General features: G+C 35.1%; 1 protein-coding gene across 1 annotated transcript; it reads left to right on the top strand.

The window, feature by feature from the left end:
- The first annotated feature begins 17,307 nt into the window (after nucleotides 1–17,307).
- LOC125498671 (uncharacterized) lies at nucleotides 17,308–17,772 on the top strand. Its single transcript, XM_048646923.1, has one exon. It carries the CDS (start codon nucleotides 17,308–17,310, stop codon nucleotides 17,770–17,772), a length of 465 nt encoding a protein of 154 aa, XP_048502880.1.
- Nucleotides 17,773–20,589: the final 2,817 nt, after the last annotated feature.

Here is a 20,589-nt window from a genome sequence, read left to right as displayed (position 1 = left end):
TAGGAAAATATATTTATAAATTAATTAATTAAAACCGAAAATCATATTTCAATTTAAAAAGAAAATATTTTTTATAATCGAAAATTATATTTGATTTTGAAAACAAAATCTTTTGGTTTAATTAAAAGATAAGATTTAAAAGACTTGATATTATCCGAATTAAATCAGAAAATCATTTCAAATCTTTTCCTAACAAACTAATAACAAACTCCCTAAAATAGTTAATCTAGTCAAAACTAACCTAGGACTCCTAACTAACTAGTTGGGAGCACAAATAATGTTAGGCACACCACTTAGGTAATATTAGGGGTTCATTAAGTCGTTTCTAAGTCTGTTCCTTAACCTTGTTCTTAACTGTGTCAGTGTTTGGTCCTTTCATGGGAACAAAACCAAGTTCCCTTTGAGAATTCAATACAAACTAAATTGAGCATTCACTCGACCTTAACAAGAAGATATTAAATACATCCTAATGTATTCTAATATTCACTCCAAGCTTGACACTTCATCATTCGAACATCTTCACTTTGATCTTTGATTAATTCTCCATTGTAATCTTCGATAAAGTATTCTCTTTGTTCGAGAATGAATTACTTAGCAACATCATAAATAAAATACAATATGTCTTTTGTGGTAAAGTCATCTTCAAAACTCAAGGGTCAACAATTTTCCCCTTTTTGAAGATGGCAACAAAAGGCATATACAATATAATCTTTAATTTAAATAAGTAATATAAAACTCTTTTAACAAAGTAATTCAACTAAGTTAAATTCTAATAGACTATTTAATTTATTTTTAAACTAAGAGAAAAAACGATTGTAAATAAACTTGGGAACATGAAACATGGCTAGAGAAAAAATATTTACTCTTATTGCCTTTCTCTTTCCCCCTTTGGCATCTTTAAAAACATTATATCTCGATTTCGAAAAGATGAAATTTATCAAACAAAACACATCACACCACCAAACTTTGTTAGAAACAATTTGGTTAGTATAAGCGAGTAAAGCATTCAACTCTCAAAAACCGCAATCCAATAATATTAGCCATTCAAGAGACACACACATGCAAAAATATTCAACTTGGAATTAGAAAATTAACATTGTTGCATTGTAGCATGCGAAGGAAGGAAAGAAAGAAAATACACAAAAAAGAAAAATGTTCGCATAATTTATGAAGAAAGAAAAATAATAAACTAGGAAGGGTTTTTAAGGCTTAGGAGAGGAGGGTTATTCGACCACTTCTCCACCACATCGTCTAACTTGACCATCACTTCCTTATGGTTGCTTTCAACGGTCTTAGCGAGCTTGAACACGATATCCTCCAAAGTCGTCAAATTCTTGTGCACCATGGTCATATCTCCAAGTTGCTCCATAATCATCGTTTGACCCGCTAAAGCTTTGTCAACCTTCTCTGTCAACCCTTGCACTAGCCCATTCACTCCATGTGCTTCATGAGCGAATTCCATCATCGTTTTCGATTGACCCATAACCAATGTAAACAAATAATCTAACCTTTGTGCATGAGCAAAGGTATAAGTAGCGCCAATGGAAGGGTTTTGGGATGAGGAAGATGAGGGGTTATGTGGGTTGGGTTCGGCAGTAGGTTCCTTAGAATCAGGAACAACAGTTTGTTCCTTTATGATGGGAACAGCTGTAGGTTCCTTTCCCTTGGGAACATGAGATCTAGGCTGTTTAGAAGGAAGAGGAATTGGGGAATTTTGTGGTTTAGGATGAGAGGGAGATGAAGTTTTAGGTGGGGTGGTGTCCATGACAACAGGGGATTGTTCCCTAGATTGAGGAACGCAAGCCTCATAGGCGTATTTGGCGATCACCCTAACATCATCATCATCATCAATACAAGCACTCTCATCAAGCACAAACGAAGGAGAATTTAACGGTAGAATGGTAGATCAGAAACTATATAGAGGTATGATTGGATCCCTACTTTACTTAACTGCTAGCAGACCTGACATTTCCTTTAGTGTTGGTTTATGTGCAAGATTCTAATCAAATCCTAAGGAATCACACTTTTTTTTTTGGCAATTCAAAGTTATTATTGATAACAAAAAAAAAAGGTACAACCTAGGAAGCAACAAAGGCCAACAACAAGCTACACTCCCCCACCTTCTAGGAAGGGTTTGGAGGTACTAAGCATAAAAGGCCCTGCACCAAAAGACAAACTAAGCTACATCGTACAATAAGTAGTTGTTTAAGATCTTCAGTACATCTACAAGCAACTCTGAACATAATTTACTTACAACTCTACATAGGATCTAACCTAATCCCCCAAACATAACTTGATTTCTTTGCTGCCAAATGTGGTAGACAACTTCAGCAAAAAACATCAATAACAACCTATTCTGAGGACTTTTGCTATGGCCTTTAGCTGCAACTGCTTTAACTTCCTCTGCCAGATCTCTATGGTGATTAGTGAGCCCTAGTTATTGAAGGCATAGAGTCTAGATTTGCTTGGGAGTTGGACGTTCAAAAAACAGATGAGAAACATTTTCACTAGCATCTGAGCAAACAACACAATTGGTGTCAGTGAGAATCCTCCACTCATACAACCTACCTTTTGTAGCTAACCTGTTATGCAGCATTAACCAGGTAATAAAAAGAGATTTAGGGCTAGCTCTATTATTACAAATAATACTTCTCCAATGCACAGTAGGTTGGTCACCTTTTAGAGCTATATAAAGCTTCTTAATAGAGAAGCAATCTGCATCAAGAAGATGTTGTGTGTGAGCCTCCAATATTGTATCTCTGCTGGCTAGAATCTTCTTCAAAGCCCAAGAAAGTCTAGCTGATATGGCCATAGTGAGGGGGTTGTTTCGTTTGATGTAGTATGCATGAATCCACTTAATCTAGAGCTTTGCTTCTTAGTGATAGCCCACATATGCTTTGCCACAGTTGCCTTATTCCAGACAACCAAGTCTTTATAGTTTAACCCTCCACAAGCTTTCCTCAGACATAGGGTCTCCCAAGCAATAAGAGCCTTCTTCCCTTCACTTTGACCACTCTATAGGTAGTTCGTACAAATACTTTGAACTTCCTTCATCACTTTTTTAGGAAGGAAAAAGATTTGGCACTAGTATAATTGCAAGCCTTGTACGATTGAAGCAACTAGTTGAAGCCTAGCAGCATAGGAGGGTCTTTTAACTGACCAGGCTCTGACCCTAGTAACAGTTCTCTCAAAGAGAGGCTTGCACTCTTGATAAAACAACTTCCTAGTCGTGAGAGGCACACCTAGGTATTTAAATGGGAAGATGCCCAGTGGCACCCGCACTATATGCTGAAGGCCAAGCTTTTCTTCATCAGCAACCCCAGCCAGATGCAAGTTACTCTTCTCCAGATTTGCCACAAGGCCAAAGGCATGAGAGAACTTACTAAAAGCATCAAAGAGCAGTTGAAGTGAACTTTGATCAGCTCTAGCAAACATAAGGAGATCATCAGCAAACATCAAGTGTGTAATGTGAAATCTTTCACATCTAAGGTGAAAGTTGAAGTTGGGAACTTATCTAAGACTTCTAAGACATCTTAATAAGTACTCCATCCCAATAGCAAAGAGAAAGGGGGACATGGGGTTCCTTTCCGCAACAAAATTAAATTTATAAATCACTCACTAACTCTAACAAATAGATAGGGAAAGTAAGGGTCGAACCCACAGAGACTGCGTTATTATCTTAAACTAATTATTTAATTATATATAGAACTACTATTTTTAAATTTGGGGGGTTTCAAATATCAGAATTATACTAAAACTATTAAACTAAAATTAAAAATATAAATTGCATGAAATAAATTCGGTTTTAAAATATAACTAAGAAACTAATAGGAGACATGTAATTTTCTATAGATATTGGGTATAATCATTGATTCATTCGACTAGCCTAGGATAGATTGGTTAACTATATAACCCATTGAAAGCAAGTAGATTACTAGTTTTATCTTTCGTACTCGTTAAATCCCGTGAAAGCACGCAAATTTAATCCTAATCAAGCTAAATTAATCCAACCATGAAAGCATGTATCAAATTATCAAACTTGACAGCATTAGAAACACCAAACAACTGAACCCAAATTAACCTGTAAGCTGCAATTAATAGAATTCAGTTTACACAAGATTCTAGCAATTATAATTAGACCAGAAAGCTGCAACCTAATTAAAACTACAATTAATCTAGCAATGGAAACATGAAATAATTTAGGTGATCAAACTAAATCAATAAACATGAATCAAAAGCCAGATAATAAACCTTGTATAAATACCCAAAAGAAACTAATCGTTTATAACACAAACAAAAACGCAATCTCATAAACCCATATATCAAATAGTCAATTACATGTTCCTACTAATGTAAACCACTCTAAATTAGACATGAAAACAAAGAAAATAGATAGAAGAGAGTAGAGAAAACTCATGAGGGGATGAATTTCGGACTGAAATTTCGCCACCATCACTCTCTTTTTGTCCTCCAGCCTTTTTTCCCTTTCTTTTTATGCGTAGCCTCCCCCTGATATCTCTAGGCTTAGGGTATCTCCCCCTTTTTCTTTTCTTTTGCTGTTGCTGTTCTTTTTTCCGTTTGCCTCCTTGGGCTTAGCCCATCTTCTCCTTAAATCCTTGTACTGCTACGTGACTTGTAAACCAACAGTAGGTTTCTTTTGTTTCTTTTCTTTATTTTCTTTTTATTCTCTCCTAACTCCTACTTCTTTCATTTTGTAATTGTATATATATATGGGCTGCTTCTCCATAATGTAATTTCGACCCAGTTAACAGCTGACTTAGCTCTTGCTTTCTTCTAAGAAGTTTTAGGTCTCGGACTCAGCTTTCCGTAGCCACTTGAATCGTCTCGTTTCGATTCCGTATGAATGAGATATGACCAAAATACTATATCAGCCCTGCAGAAATTAGTAATACTCGAATTTAGTGCATTTTCCGAACTCTATTCAGATAGGTTATTACTAAATAATTAATATAGACACAAATTCATCTTTTAAACACTAAAAAATAATTATCAAGTGATTATATCAAAATATTCTAAAAGTATATTATTTAACCCATATAACTCAACAGACGACACTAAAGGTATTATATTATAAGGTAAAAATATGTATAAATAGGCACTTATCAAATTCCCCCACACTTAGCTTTTGGTCGTCCTCGATCAAAATACTACTAAAAGTAAACTTAATGCAAACTACCAACTAAATGCAAGTTCTAATTCACCACCTCAAATTTCTTTGTTGGAAATAACTAAATTAGACAAGTATAAGACAAAAAACTAAAACATTTAAAGTTAGTCACGAAAACATTGTGAAAAGGTTAGTAGGCATGTTATACTCTTGGCATCGAAAGTGTCATACTATCAAAACTCATAATACTTCATGAACAAATGGTTTTCTTTGCAACTCAAAGATAGCTAGCATGTGTTCACCCTTGTGAATACATCAAGTTCAATAGATAGACCCTCACAGATATAATTTAAACACTCTACTCTCATGTGTTTAGGGGTAAATAATGTATCACTCAAACATGTAACCAAGTCGACTCTAAATGAAGTATTTTTCTTTAAACTTGACTATCGTCTCAATTCTCCACTTTAAGAGCGACAAGATGTATAAAGATCAAAAGGGCTTGTAAAGGTTGTAACGTGGCTAAGGTTAAAGGGTAGGGAAAATATTTAGAAATGTGGAGTTAAAAGAAGCCAAGCTAAAGGGAGCAAAAGAATATAAATGACTTGTGATGTTTTAGTCACAACAACTCCATTTATATATTGAACATCATACTCCAATTTTTTTTTCTTCTTATAATTATATCATTCACCACTCCTTCCTAAATAGTAATGCAATTGCAACATTTTCAAATATATTCATGGTATAACTTCAATCATTTCTTTGTTCTGTTTTTCTTCTCAAATAATTTGTTTTTTTTTCAATGTCACAACTCCTGTTTTGTTTTTCTTCCCTTTTCTTTTCACAATATTTATATTTTTTTCATCATAACAAAAACTTACACTACAAACTCAACTTAATAACTCCCCTTAGCCAGGCTTGGGTAGAATATGTAGGAGGCCGCAGGTTTGTAATGTAGGGTTGACAAAGAAATAAGGATTTTAAGGCTCAAAAGGGCTAAACAAAGATAAATATTATACAAAAGAAAAATATCTGAGGCTAAAAAATATGAAAAGAACGCCTAAATCATTTCTTCATAACATTTGTCACAAAAGTCTCAAAGAGTACCAAGTCAAGCTTAAGAGCCACACTTCATTGAGGAACTATCACACAAGAAAAAAAAATACAGACTGATTCAGATGTGTCAATTCTAATAGGCTCAGAAACTCACAGGTTTTGATCTATCTATCTAGCCAACTTATTTAAGAGAAACAAGATAGTTTTTTCCAATTATATTATGAATCTCTCAAGTTTGACCAATCTTTTCCAATTATACAGACATTACCAAAATCTTTTATTTCGAAAACATATTAGTTTCAAAAAAAGTTAGATTAGAGTTTCTTACCAAACTTACTAATAGAAATTCCTTAGGAAACTAAGAGGTGAAATCCTAAATAATGCAGACCAATCGTAAACTAATGCAAACAAAAGCACATTATATAATTTTTTTGTTTTATTTTGTTTTTATGAATGCATGAATAAAACTACTATGTAGATGCAAATATATAATCAAGCTCAAGAAAATTTTCGGCAGCACCTCCCCTAAAATGTAACAATCCATATATATATATTTTTTTTTTATTTTTTTTTTTCAATCACAACGTTCACCTGTAATCCAGCAAATATTAATCCAGCACAACTTTATCCTTCAGCTCAAGATAACTCCAAAATTCCCCCACACTTAAAATCAACATTGTCCTCAATGTTATAAAATCAAACTAAAAATAGAAGTAGGGAGAAGAAGAGAAAAACAGAACAAGTGAAACAAGGAAGGAGGCAACCTGGTGTATGTGGATTGCAGAAATATGCTCCATATAATAATTGGTGTTCTGAAAATTGCAATTGAACGGATAAGGAGATGAGCAGCAATTTGCAGCAGCAACGTGTAGTAACTAAAAGATTCAGCAACATCAAGGCAGATGGCAGAAGGCAGAAGGCAGAAGGCAGAAGGAAGAACATCCTGGATCAACAATACATAGAGTAGTTAGAGTAGTTTATTGTACTAAAGAAAAATAAAATAGAAAACAATAAAGCCTTGGGTTGCCCCCAAGCAGCGCCTTTGTTTCTCGTCGTTGGCTCGACACATTGCACGCTGCAATCAAACACCCGCTGCCCCATAAGCAACAGTAGCTAAAGCTATCTCTCGTGCACTCCAAACACAATGTAGTAAAAGCCTTCCTACAAACCAAACTATCATATTATAGCAAAATTGAAAATTCAAATCCTTTTTAGAACATAAAGACTCTTTCCATTTGGTTTGGTTACAAAAATGCAGCAAGTTTATCAATTCAAACTTAGAATAATAAGACTCATAAGACTCATAATTAAGTGTAAAAGATAAACTTAGTGACTTAGATAATGACATGGATGGTTCAAGAGCATAAGAAAAGTCTTGTTTAGAATAGCTATCATTGACTCCAACTATAGGAGAAAGTGTGATGTCCTCTTCTATTTCAAGTGGTGAAGGTGAGTCATTCTCAAGCATTTCAATTAAACCGTCAAAGTCAATTTGTGAACTATCTCCTATATAATTAATTAAAAAATCAGAATTAGGTTTGGTCTCAATACCTAAGAGCCGCTCTAAATTCTCAATTTCTACCAATGCAACCTCATTAAAGTTATATAACTTATGCCCGACATCTTCATTTTCTTTAGATTCTTCATAAGGTTTTGCTATAAGTTCATCCAATTGTATTTCCATATTATTGTTAAAAGAACAAGGTAAAATTTGAGAGTCTTTAGTGTAATAATCCATTAGCCACTAGTCACAAAAATATAAATGTAAATATAAGATCAAGTAACAAGAACCTAGAAATAAACAAAAAACTAGATATATACTAATACTAAAACATTAGTCTAAAATAATAGATTATACAGTCCCCGGCAACGGCGCCAAAATTAAATTTATAAATCACTCACTAACTCTAACAAATAGATAGGGAAAGTAAGGGTCGAACCCACAGAGACTGCGTTATTATCTTAAACTAATTATTTAATTATATATAGAACTACTATTTTATAAATTTGGGGGGTTTCAAATATCAGAATTATACTAAAACTATTAAACTAAAATTAAAAATATAAATTGCATGAAATAAATTCGGTTTTAAAATATAACTAAGAAACTAATAGGAGACATGTAATTTTCTATAGATATTGGGTATAATCATTGATTCATTCGACTAGCCTAGGATAGATTGGTTAACTATATAACCCATTGAAAGCAAGTAGATTACTAGTTTTATCTTTCGTACTCGTTAAATCCCGTGAAAGCACGCAAATTTAATCCTAATCAAGCTAAATTAATCCAACCATGAAATCATGTATCAAATTATCAAACTTGACAGCATTAGAAACACCAAACAACTGAACCCAAATTAACCTGTAAGCTGCAATTAATAGAATTCAGTTATTACACAAGATTCTAGCAATTATAATTAGACCAGAAAGCTGCAACCTAATTAAAACTACAATTAATCTAGCAATGGAAACATGAAATAATTTAGGTGATCAAACTAAATCAATAAACATGAATCAAAAGCCAGATAATAAACCTTGTATAAATACCCAAAAGAAACTAATCGTTTATAACACAAACAAAAACGCAATCTCATAAACCCATATATCAAATAGTCAATTACATGTTCCTACTAATGTAAACTACTCTAAATTAGACATGAAAACAAAGAAAATAGATAGAAGAGAGTAGAGAAAACTCATGAGGGGATGAATTTCGGACTGAAATTTCGCCACCATCACTCTCTTTTTGTCCTCCAGCCTTTTTTCCCTTTCTTTTTATGCGTAGCCTCCCCCTGATATCTCTAGGCTTAGGGTATCTCCCCCTTTTTCTTTTCTTTTGCTGTTGCTGTTCTTTTTTCCGTTTGCCTCCTTGGGCTTAGCCCATCTTCTCCTTAAATCCTTGTACTGCTACGTGACTTGTAAACCAACAGTAGGTTTCTTTTGTTTCTTTCTTTATTTTCTTTTTATTCTCTCCTAAGTCCTACTTCTTTCATTTTGTAATTGTATATATATATGGGCTGCTTCTCCATAATGTAATTTCGACCCAGTTAACAGCTGACTTAGCTCTTGCTTTCTTCTAAGAAGTTTTAGGTCTCGGACTCAGCTTTCCGTAGCCACTTGAATCGTCTCGTTTCGATTCCGTATGAATGAGATATGACCAAAATACTATATCAGCCCTGCAGAAATTAGTAATACTCGAATTTAGTGCATTTTCCGAACTCTATTCAGATAGGTTATTACTAAATAATTAATATAGACACAAATTCATCTTTTAAACACTAAAAAATAATTATCAAGTGATTATATCAAAATATTCTAAAAGTATATTATTTAACCCATATAACTCAACAGACGACACTAAAGGTATTATATTATAAGGTAAAAATATGTATAAATAGGCACTTATCAGTTCCCTTGTCTCAATCCCTTCTTAGCGTTAAAAGGTTTACTAAGGATGTCATTGGTCAAAATAGAGAATGAAACTGAGGAAACACAAGAAATCACCTACCAATGAATTTGGTGGGAAAACCCAACTCATTCAGCATCATATGTAAGAAAGGCCACTCAATAGAGTCATAAGCTTTCTTATGATCCACTTTCATCATGCATCTTGGGGATATATGCTTTATATTGTACCCTTTGATTAGCTCTGTAGCCAGCAAGATGTTATTAGAGATATTTCTGCCAGACATGAATCCAACTTGAGCAAGGTCAATAATCTCACTGATCATGCTTTGTGTTCTTCTTCTTAAAATCTTAGCAATTATCTTATAAAGGACAGTACAACAAGCAATTGGTCTGAAATCTTTTACATAATAAGGGTTAGGCACCTTAGGAACCAGAGTAATAAGAGTGCAATTAATAGCTTGGTAAAGATCTCTAGTGGCAAAGGAGTGGCTAATAGAATTATAGACATCATATTTTATAATGTGCCATGCTTTTTTAAAGAATAAGGTATTAAAGCCATCAATACCTGGAGCTTCACTCTCATCAATAGAGCTTAAAGCTTCATCAATTTCTCTGTGAGTGACTACTTTAATCAGATCACTAGCAGCCACCTGGGACACCTAAACACCACTTCTAATCAGATTCACATCAATCATAGGAAGAGAGGCAGCAACAGACCCAAGAAGTTTCTTGTAAAAGCCTAGCACATTCTGTTGTATATCACTAGCTGTGACTAGCTTCCTCCCCTGATCATCAAATAGAGCATGAATGCAATTCTGATATACCTTTCTTTCATGGCTTGAAAGAAGAAATGAGAGTTGGCATCTCCTTGCTGAAGCCACTAGATTCTAGATTTCAGCCTGAGAGCAGATTCTTCAATAACTAAGAGCTTCTGAAGGTATATGGACTGAGCTCTCTCCATAGCAGTAAGCTGGTAGTCAACTAAAGTATGCTTCAATGAATTTTGAGTTACATTAAGCTGGTGCCTAGCTAGAATAGTATAGTTTCTTTCGTGAATCTTCTTTAGTTGCTACTTAATCTCTTTCAGCTTCCTCCATATATTCTACATTAAGTTTCCTCCTCTATTCTGACCCCCAGGTGTTTTCAATGATATGAACAAACTCTTCATGCTCTGCTACATAGCTAAAGAACTTGAAAGGCCTCCCCTTACTTGGGTAAGTAGTTCCACATTGGAGAACAAGGGGAGAGTAGTCAGAGACACCTAGATTCATGAACTCCACCACAACATTAGGGTAATTAATGAATAAGCCAATATGAGTTTATCAGGCATCTATCAATACTTCTACATGTCCTAGCCTCTCCAAGACTTTTATTGGACTATGAGTAAAAGTGACCCTTAGATTTACATTCCCCTGAATCTAGCACATAGAAATTGAGTAAAGTCATGAGTTTTAGTAGTGGTAACAGCAGCTCCATTGAGCCTATCTTCCACAGAACTGATAGCATTAAAGTCTCCCATAACACACCATGGAGCACTAATAACTCCATTCAAAAGCAATAAATCCTGCCAGAGAGGTTTCATTGTGTCCACTGTATGTAGACCATACACAGCAGTAAAATACATTTGTAACCCACTACTCTTATCAATAATGGAACCATACAACAACTGAGAGGATTTACTAGTAACGATAACCACAAACTTTGAAGGATCCCAAGCTAGCCAAATCCTACCTCTATCAGAATAGACATAATTATCTTCCTATTTTAAGTTGCTCCCAAATTTCTTCCTAACTTTCAAACTATTAGGCTGCTTCACTCTAGTTTCTAACAAAGCAAACACAACTAGCTTATTCTGGGTAATAAATTTTTTAACTTCTACTATTTTACAGGGGTTATTTAGCCCCCTGATATTCCAAGTGCACAAATTCATCAACCAGTAGAGATAGTGAATGTGCTGGCACCTGCTTCATCCACCAAGTGAGTAATTACACCATGGCCTCCTACTTCAATGTCCTTCCCTTTTTGACCTCTAGTAACAATATTCCAGATAGGAGGTGGGACTTTCTCTTGCTCAACATGACTCTCTTCTCTCATAGGCCCCCCTGAACTCCATTTGGGAGCATTCTCCTCTACTGGTTCAGTAACTACAACATCTGTTATGGTTTCAGCTTCACCTTACACTGGCTCAGAATTGACCTGTTACTTCACTCACTTGAGTAACAGGCTTAGGAACCCACTGTTGTTTAGTCCTTACCTGTTCCTTAGCCCCTTGATGTCCTTTTTAGCATAATTATGCCCAATAACATGACACTTTGAACAATATGGAGGAGCCCACTCAAAGTGAACTTTATGCTCGATAAGTGCTCCATTCATGTCTTCAATATTAATGGTCTTAGGCAGCTCTTTGGTAACATCAACCTCAATGACCACTATATAAAATGTTATTCTCTGTTGCTTAGAGGTACACTCATCTGCAAATAGTGGGACACCAATCATACTGCCAATCCTACTCAAAGACTCTAGGCCCTAGCAGTTCAAAGGTAAATTATAGAGCCTAACCCACAATGGTATTACTCTAAGAATTTCAGCTTAAAAATCAAAGTTAGGAGTCCAGGCCTTAACAATCATAGGTCTACTATTGATCATATGAGGGCGAGAGTACAATATCTCATTTCTATCTTCAATATTAGCAAATTTAACAAGAAAATACCCCTTTTCATGCAGAAACACAGTAGGCTTAGCACCATTATTCCAAGATTGCTCTATGAATCTAGTGACAGCACCAATAGTAGGTGTTTGGCCAACCACATAAAGAATAACAACAATAGCTTAAACTTCCTGAAAATCCATTTGAACTTTCGGACCATGAGAGCGGATTCTTCGTCGTCATTTTCCGAGTCATCACTTTCATCGGCTTTCAAGGCAATCGACTTATGTTTGGACATATCTCCATTTTCATTGTCTAATTGTAGCTCGTGAGTTATAAGGGAACCATCAAATTGTTCCAGATTGAACTTAGTAATGTCCTTAGTTTCTTGTAAAGTCGTAACCTTAGCCATCCATCGATCCCTAGTTCAAGGTGAAAGCTTGTTTCTACATCTTTCCAACGACTGGTCATAAGCTTGATTTGGATATAAAACGAAGAAGTTATGCTTGTTTTATGTTGAACTGTCAGACCAGAACATAAAGTTTGGTGCGCCCGCACCATATGACGAGATTTTAGTTTTGGCAGAAGGGTGAGGTGCGCTCGCACCTCCTTTTGGTGCACGCGCACCTCCTTTTGGTGCACGTGCACCTCCTTTTGGTGCACGCGCACCTCCTTTTGGTGCACGCGCACCTACTTTTGGTGCGCCCACACCTACTTTTGGTGTGCCCGCACCTACTTTTGGTGTGCCCGCACCTATTTTTGGTGGCCCGCACCCGTCGTTTCCAGAAAGAAAAAAAATCGAGCCTCATTAAAAACAATAGTTTTTTATTTTAGTTGAAACTTATGATTTATTCTAGAGTTTAGAGAGTATTTTTTAGGGTTTATACTAGAGATATAAACACTTTAGTTTTATTGAGATTTGAGATTAATTAATCATAATTTGTGATTCCGATAACATTCAAGGCACTTTTCATTCAATTTAATTTGAAGTTTCAGTTTTTATTTCATCCTTTTCGTGGTTGATCTTGTTCTTCCTTGTTATTAGTTCTTCATTTTTATAGTCTCAAAATTATTATTTCTATTAGTTTGATTATCTCTTAATCATATTTAGCCGTAGATTAGTCATAGATTTTATGTTTAATTGCTTAGAATCCATGATTAGTGCGTAGTTTCATATCTAGGGTTAGGGTGAAAGTATGGGATTAGGGTTTTAATTGTTTTGTTGATGTGATTGTGATGTTTTAAAGAATGCATTAATCTTGGTGTTTTGAGACCTTAGGATAGATATTGATCACATTTATACTTTGGTATTTTGAATTCAAATATTCTTGAATCGAATTTGAACCTCTTTTATCATCCCCAAGAATCAACTTATTTTAGGCCAAGATATTGGGTGAAATTAAGGGATCCTTTATTAGGGGTTTTCCGAATTTATCTAATCTCTTAATCAATTGACTAAAGACCATTCGAGAGAGGATTTAGTTGATTGATTATGTTATTAAATCTTGAGGACCATTCGAGAGAGGACTCAAGTGTTTTAGAGGAAAACTAAACCCTGCATAATCGTCTACGTTACTTCACAATCGCATTAACATTCATTGTCCATTCTTATTCATACTAGTAACCTTAACTCTAGTGTGTTCCTATTCGATTCATTAATTCAAGTTATTTGCTAGTTCTTGTTATTAGCTAGTCATAGTTGTTACCACATCTTTCCAAACCCCCAAATTCCCTTCAATTAGGTAGTCTAGACTTGATAGACTTTAATTAGTCCTTTTTTCCCTATGGATCGACCCTTGACTTGCCTTTCATACGTTCTTAGTAATTTCTTGTTAGGATTTATAAATATTATTTGGAAAGTGATTTTTGGCGTTTTAATGACACACTAAAACCTCTTATCAAAATGGCGCCGTTGCTGGGGAAATTATGCTATTAATTGAATTTTATTTTAGTTTAGCTTGCTTAGTTGATTTTTCACTTATTTTCTTTTTTATTGTGGTTGTTATTTGCTAATATTCTACTTAGCTTTGTTGTGTTACATGAGAAGAAGAGTTCCCGATTCGCCCACTTTGCCTTTAGATGCTGAAATTGGCCATACATTGCGAAAGCTTGGGAAAAATTTTGAAGATTTGTCTTTGGGTTCTGAGACATCTTCGCCAGTCTCAAGTACAACAAGTGAAATTGAAGCAGAAATGGGTGAAGCAAATCCACAACTCTTTAGGGATTTCGGAAATCTGGGTTCCTATGTTCTTCAAGGTGGTATTCGACTTCCCACCACCACTACAAATTTCAGCATTCATCCTCAGTATACTCGGATGGTGAAAGCAGAGCAATTTTGTGAGGGGTCGGATGAGGATCCTCTTGACCATCTTGACAGGTTTCTTGAGATATGTGCTATGATAACAACAAATGACGTCTCCCCTAACTATATCAAGATGCATTTGTTCCGATCTTCTCTTACCAGAAAGGCAAAATCATGGCTCAAGAGCTTGCCTGCTAATTCCCTTCATACATGGGAAGAAGTCACAATGGCCTCTTTGAAGAAATACTTCCCGGAGTGGAAGACATTAGACACAAGGAGGAAGAGCTCCTCATTTGAGCAAGAGAGCAATGAGACACTTGCGGAAGCTTTGGAGGGGTTTAAGGAGATGATCCGTTCATGGCCTCACCATGAGTTCAACAAAAACCTCTCATGCAATTTTTCTATGATGGCCTTGATCCTATATCACATGCCAACCTTGATGCTGGAGCGGACATTCTAAAATCCCACAAGGTCAACTTGAGTCCACTATTCAGTAAGTGATTAAGAATTATTCATGGGGTGGACGACGAAGAGGTGCTCAACCTAAGAAGAGTTAGAAGTTTGAAGTAGATCCCATGGATCAAATTCAAGCTAAGATGGATCAACTTGACAGGAAGCTCTCGCATCATCTAATCCTTCTCATGTAAAATCTTTTTCTTGTGATATTTGTGGTGGTACTAACCATGATACTTATTATTGTGGAGGTACCCATTTGGAGCATGTGGCGGTAATAAATTCTAGAGGAGATGGTTATCAAGGGAACCAAGGGTACATAAGCAATCAACAAGGAGGTTGGAAACAACCTCAATAAAACTACACCCAAGACTTCAACCAACCTCAACAAGGATGGAATCAAACTTAACAAGGGTACAACCAAGCTAAACCAAGGTTGTGCAAGGGTATAACCAAAATATAACCAAGGTGGTTCATCCTCACAAGGGTCCAACACTACCAACCTCCACTTCAAAGAGCCAATACCCAAAAACCTCCCTCTAACCCTCCATTCCCCAAACAAAATCCCGAACTACTCCATTTCTGGATCCAACCTCTCTCCAAATTCTCCAACAACTCCAATACATGAACCAAATTCTTCAAAACAATGACAAAGTTTCAAGACTAGAAGCCCACAACAAAATGCTTGAAACCCAAATTACCCAAGTAGTCGAGAAAAACCCCTATAATCCCACAAATCAACTTATGGGCCAATAATCCACTCCTAACCCCAACCTCCATCAAGCCAAAGCCATCCATTTGAGGTCGGTAATAAGATATGAGAGTCCCAAGATGCCTAATGAGGAATTAGAGAAAGAAGAAGAAGTTGAGGTTGTTGAGAAAGGAGTTGAAGTTGAGGAGGGTGAGAAAGGAGAGAATGTGGAAAAAGAAGAGCCACAAGTCCAAGTTGGTGATAAAGCTTCATTGCCATCATCTTCACCAACTAAGATTTATGTGCCACCGGTTCCATACCCTCACAGATTGGTGGAGACGAAATTGAGTGATAAATTCTCCAAGTTCCTCAACGTAATAAAAGGCCTTCAAATCAACATGCCTTTCCTTGAGGCAATGTCTCAAATTCCGGCTTATGCTATGTTTTCGAAGGAAATCCTCTCCAACGAAAGGAAACTAGAAGTGAGCTCATCACCTTGTCGTACCAAGTAAGCTCCTTAGGGCTTGTTCTCCCCAGCTTATTTTCAGTTCAGTTCAGTTCAGTTCAGTTCAGATCAGGTAAGTTCAGTTCAGTTCAGTTCAGTTCAGCTCCATTCTTTTATAACCATTTTGTTAAATATTATTATTATGCTGGTATAATTTATTTTACTACTCTTATTATTATTATTATTATTATTATTATTATTATTATTATTATTATTATTATTATTATTATTATTATTATTATTATTATTATATTTTATTATATTTATTTTATTATTATTATTATTAATATGTTTTATGTTGTCATTATTATTATTATATTTATCATTATTATTACTATTATTGTTGTTGTTTCTATATATTATTTTGTTTATTATAGCTTTACTCATTATTATTACTATTATTATTAGAAGGAACATGGTTTAAGTCAAAGTACAAATAAACCCACGTTTTTTAGCCCATAAACCAATCAAATTGTGTCAAGACGGTTTATGATGTAATTTTTGCGGTCCAACCCAATTATTATTTTTATTACTAAATATTATTATATTGTTAAATCTAATTATTAAAATAGTAATATTAATTTACTTCTTAGATATTATTGTTATTATATATCATCATCAAGTATTAATATATTAATGCAAATAATATTAAATATTTATTATTAATTATCATTATTATCATTTATTATTATCATTATTAATTATGATTATTAATATTATTTATTTATAACTATCATTTAAAAATATCCAAAATATTATTATTATTATTATTTATTATTATTACTTATCATTATAATAATTATTTAATATTCATATTATTATTGTTTAAATATTATTTATATATGTATTACATTCAATTTGATTTAATTTCATTCAATTCAATTCAATTCAATTCAATTCAATTCAATTCAATTCAATTCAGTTCAGTTCAGTTCAGTTCAGTTCAGTTCAGTTCAGTTCAGTTCATTTCAGTTCAGTTCAGTTCAGTTCAGTTCAGTTCAGTTCAGTTCAGTTCAGTTTAGTTTAGTTCAGTTCAGTTAAGTTCAGTTCAGTTCAGTTCAGTTCAGTTCAGGTTTTTTATGCCGGAGAGAACAGGCCCTTAGTGCAATGTGCCATGCTCAAGAAGCAAAGAGACCCACAAAGTTTCACCTTGCCGGTGAAGATAGGTGACTTGGAGCCTAAAGGAGCATTGGCCGATTTAGGAGCAAGTGTGAGTTTGATGCCTCTATCCATAGATAAGCACCTAAATCTTCCTCTTCATCCTACATGGAAGTCTATTCAATTGGCGCATCGAACTGTGAGAGTGCCACATGGTGAGTTGGAGGATGTACCAATACAAGTTGGGCATGTGTTTGTGCCATGCGATTTTGTAGTAATGGATATGGAGGAAGACCCGGAGACTCCTCTCATTCTTGGCAGGGAAGCTCTTAAGACATTGGGTGCCGTGATAAACTGCAAAAATGATACAATCACGGTCGAGGTAGCCAACCAGACGGTTGTGTTCGAGTTCTCAAAGACTTTTAAGAAACCCATGATAGATAATGTTTATCGGGTCCATCTAGTAGAGGCCAGGGGGTGAGATGGAAGATTTTGAGAAAGTGGTCCACACCGGGGATAAGTTATATGCTTATATTACCAATGCCTCGAGCTTATACATAAAAGAGGTGAATGAATTTTTCATGCTTCCTGATAGCACCACCGTTGAGGAGGTACATGAAGAAGCATTTGAGTTTCCTACTATATCCACTGATAAAGAGGAGAGTTCTAAGCCTCCTCCAAAGGTAGAATTCAAATCCCTTACCTCCTCCCCTACTTTCTCTTTGCTTGTCAACTTCGAGGACGGAGTTTTTGTTAAGTTTGGGGGAGTTAGCATGTGTTCGCTCTATCTCAAAATTTTCTTCCTCCTCTTTGTAATTAGGTTCATATTAGTTTATCTGCATGTTAATTAGGTTCATATTAGTGTATTTACATGTTAGGTTTGAAAAAAAACTAACAATTTTTTTTTCTACATTTAGGATAGCTTGGTTGCATGTATGATTTGTGGCTAAAAGTGTTCCTAGCTTGATTGGAAGACCTTCCCTACATCAGACTTGATGGTTTTTGAAGTCTTGTTGTGACTTTAAGTGATCCTTGAAAACGATAACTTTTGGTAGACTCTTTTTGAAATTAGGCGAGTTGGATGATTGCATTGCCTTGCCCCTTGTGTGATGAATCCCGAAGGAGGGCCAAGAACCTTGTAAGACTCATTCACAACCCTCACCATTGATCGCCTAACTTGTGACTTGCATTTTAGCTCCCCAGGATTGCATAAAACCGAGCCTTTAGAAGAATGATTTAGGGAGTTTCTTTTTGCTAGAAATAGGAGCTCCAAAGCCAAAAGCTTGTATATCGACATAATTATCCGCTTCTCAACCCATCTGAGCCTTTCTATCCTTTTTTTCTTAACCCTCATAATAAGTCATGGCCAAACTTTCCCAAAAGTGGAGTGCATGTCTAGTTTGTGTTGAGTTGAGTTGTTTTGATATTGAATCTTGGTTGAAAGTGAATTAATATGCAAGTATGATTGCAAGCTAAAGAAAATTGACAGAGAAAAGGCAAAAGAAATAAAAAAAAGAAAGCTCTTAGTGTTTCATTTGGATTTCTATTAAAAGAAAAAAAATAAAGAACAATTTGATGAGAAAAATGATAAACATTCAAAAATGGAGTTCAAAAGGTGAAAAAGTCAAACTGAAAATCAAGGTTATGTATGAGATTTTGAATTGAGATTGGTGTTAGGACTAGCTTGGGGGAGTTTTTACTCCTACTTTGTACTCCGCTTACCCTTTTTGCACCATATTCCTAAATTATCATCTACACCTTTAACCTAGCCCGTTACAACCTTAACAAAGTCCCTTTTGACTTCTAGATTAGATTTCGTCGATTTAGTAGTGGCAGGCGAGATTTTGTGCAAGTCATGATGAGGGTCATCAAAATGTGGTAGAGGTGAGCTATTATGGTTGAGCATCCCTAGGGAGGAGTCAAACTCGGGACTTGGAAGTGGAGAGGAGTGAGAAATCACTCTTAGAAAGCCTATTTTTCAAGGAGAATTGGTTGATCAGTGGATTGGATCTCTTAAGTCACTCTCGTGCTTCGTAGTCATCTTCTCTCTTGTGTTTGGTTGGTCTCCTAAATCTTGTTATGAACTTATTTAGCTTGCATGTCATGTTTGTAGCTTTGCACACAGAGCATCTAGGCTACTGTATTGCATGATTTTTCTTTTTCATATTTTTCTCCTCTTCTCTTTCTTCTTTCATATTCTTGATTAACTTGAGGACAAGTAAAATGCTAAGCTTGGGGGAGTTTGATAAGTGCGTTTTTAACACACTTTACAAACTCCTTTTTCGCTCATTTTTATCCTCTTTCTCCCTTTTCTTCCTTTTCTTCCCTCTTTCTTCTCCATTTCCCCTTCTATTTCATGCACTTGATCATAGTGATATTTTACTAGATTTTCAGTCAATTTTTACCGAATTTCTAGTACATTTGCTTTCACCATGTTTTATATTCTTAATATAAGTTGAACTACCTAAGATGGATATGAGTTGTAGAGTTGGCAAAATGAAGCAATGAAAATAGAGCAGATGTTGAGAAATGGTGTGCTTGCACCATACCCCATGTCCGCTCACACAAAGGAGCACATAATGCCATAAAATTTTGTATGAGGAACTTCAAATGGACACAACTTTCCAACTACAAATCGGATGAAGGTAATTCTAGTTGGAGGTGAAAACACGTTTCAATATCTTTGCAACGACTGGTCATAACCTTGATTTGGATATAAACAAAGAAGTTATGCTCGTTTTAAGTTGAACTATAAGACCAGAACCGAAAGTTTGGTGCGCCCGCACCATATGAAGTGATTTTAGTTTTAAGGCAGAAGGGTGAGGTGCTCCCGCTCCTGCTTTTGGTGCGCCCGCATCCTTCGTTTCCGGAAATAAAAAAAATCAAGCCTCATTAAAAACAATAGTTTTTGTTTTAGTTGAAACTTATGCTTTATTCTAGAGTTTAGAGAGTATATTTTAGAGTTTATACTAGAGATAAACACTTTGTTTTATTGAGATTTGAGATTAATTGATCAAAGTTTGTGATTCCGACAACATTCAAGGTACTTTTCATTCAATTTAATTTGAAGTTTCAGTTTTTATTCATCCTTTTCGTGGTTGTTCTTGTTCTTCCTTGTTATTAGTTATTCATTCTTATAGTATTAACATATGTTATTTCTATAAGTTTGATTATCTCTTAATCATGTTTAGCCTTAGAATAGTCATAGATTTATGTTTAATTGCTTAGAATCCATGATTAGTGAGTAGTTTAATATCTAGGGTTAGGGTAAAAGTATGTATTAGGGTTTTGAATGTTT

This window comes from Beta vulgaris, chromosome 6 (genome assembly GCF_026745355.1).
Source record: "Beta vulgaris subsp. vulgaris cultivar EL10 chromosome 6, EL10.2, whole genome shotgun sequence".
In the NCBI taxonomy this organism is placed as follows: Eukaryota; Viridiplantae; Streptophyta; class Magnoliopsida; order Caryophyllales; family Amaranthaceae; genus Beta; species Beta vulgaris.
Note: the sequence above shows the minus strand (reverse complement) of the source record. Positions and strands in the feature narration are given on the sequence as shown.

Excerpts from the sequence above, each read along its gene's own strand:
- LOC125498671 (XM_048646923.1), top strand. The coding sequence starts at position 17,308 with ATGCTCAAGAAGCAAAGAGACCCACAAAGTTTCACCTTGCCGGTGAAG.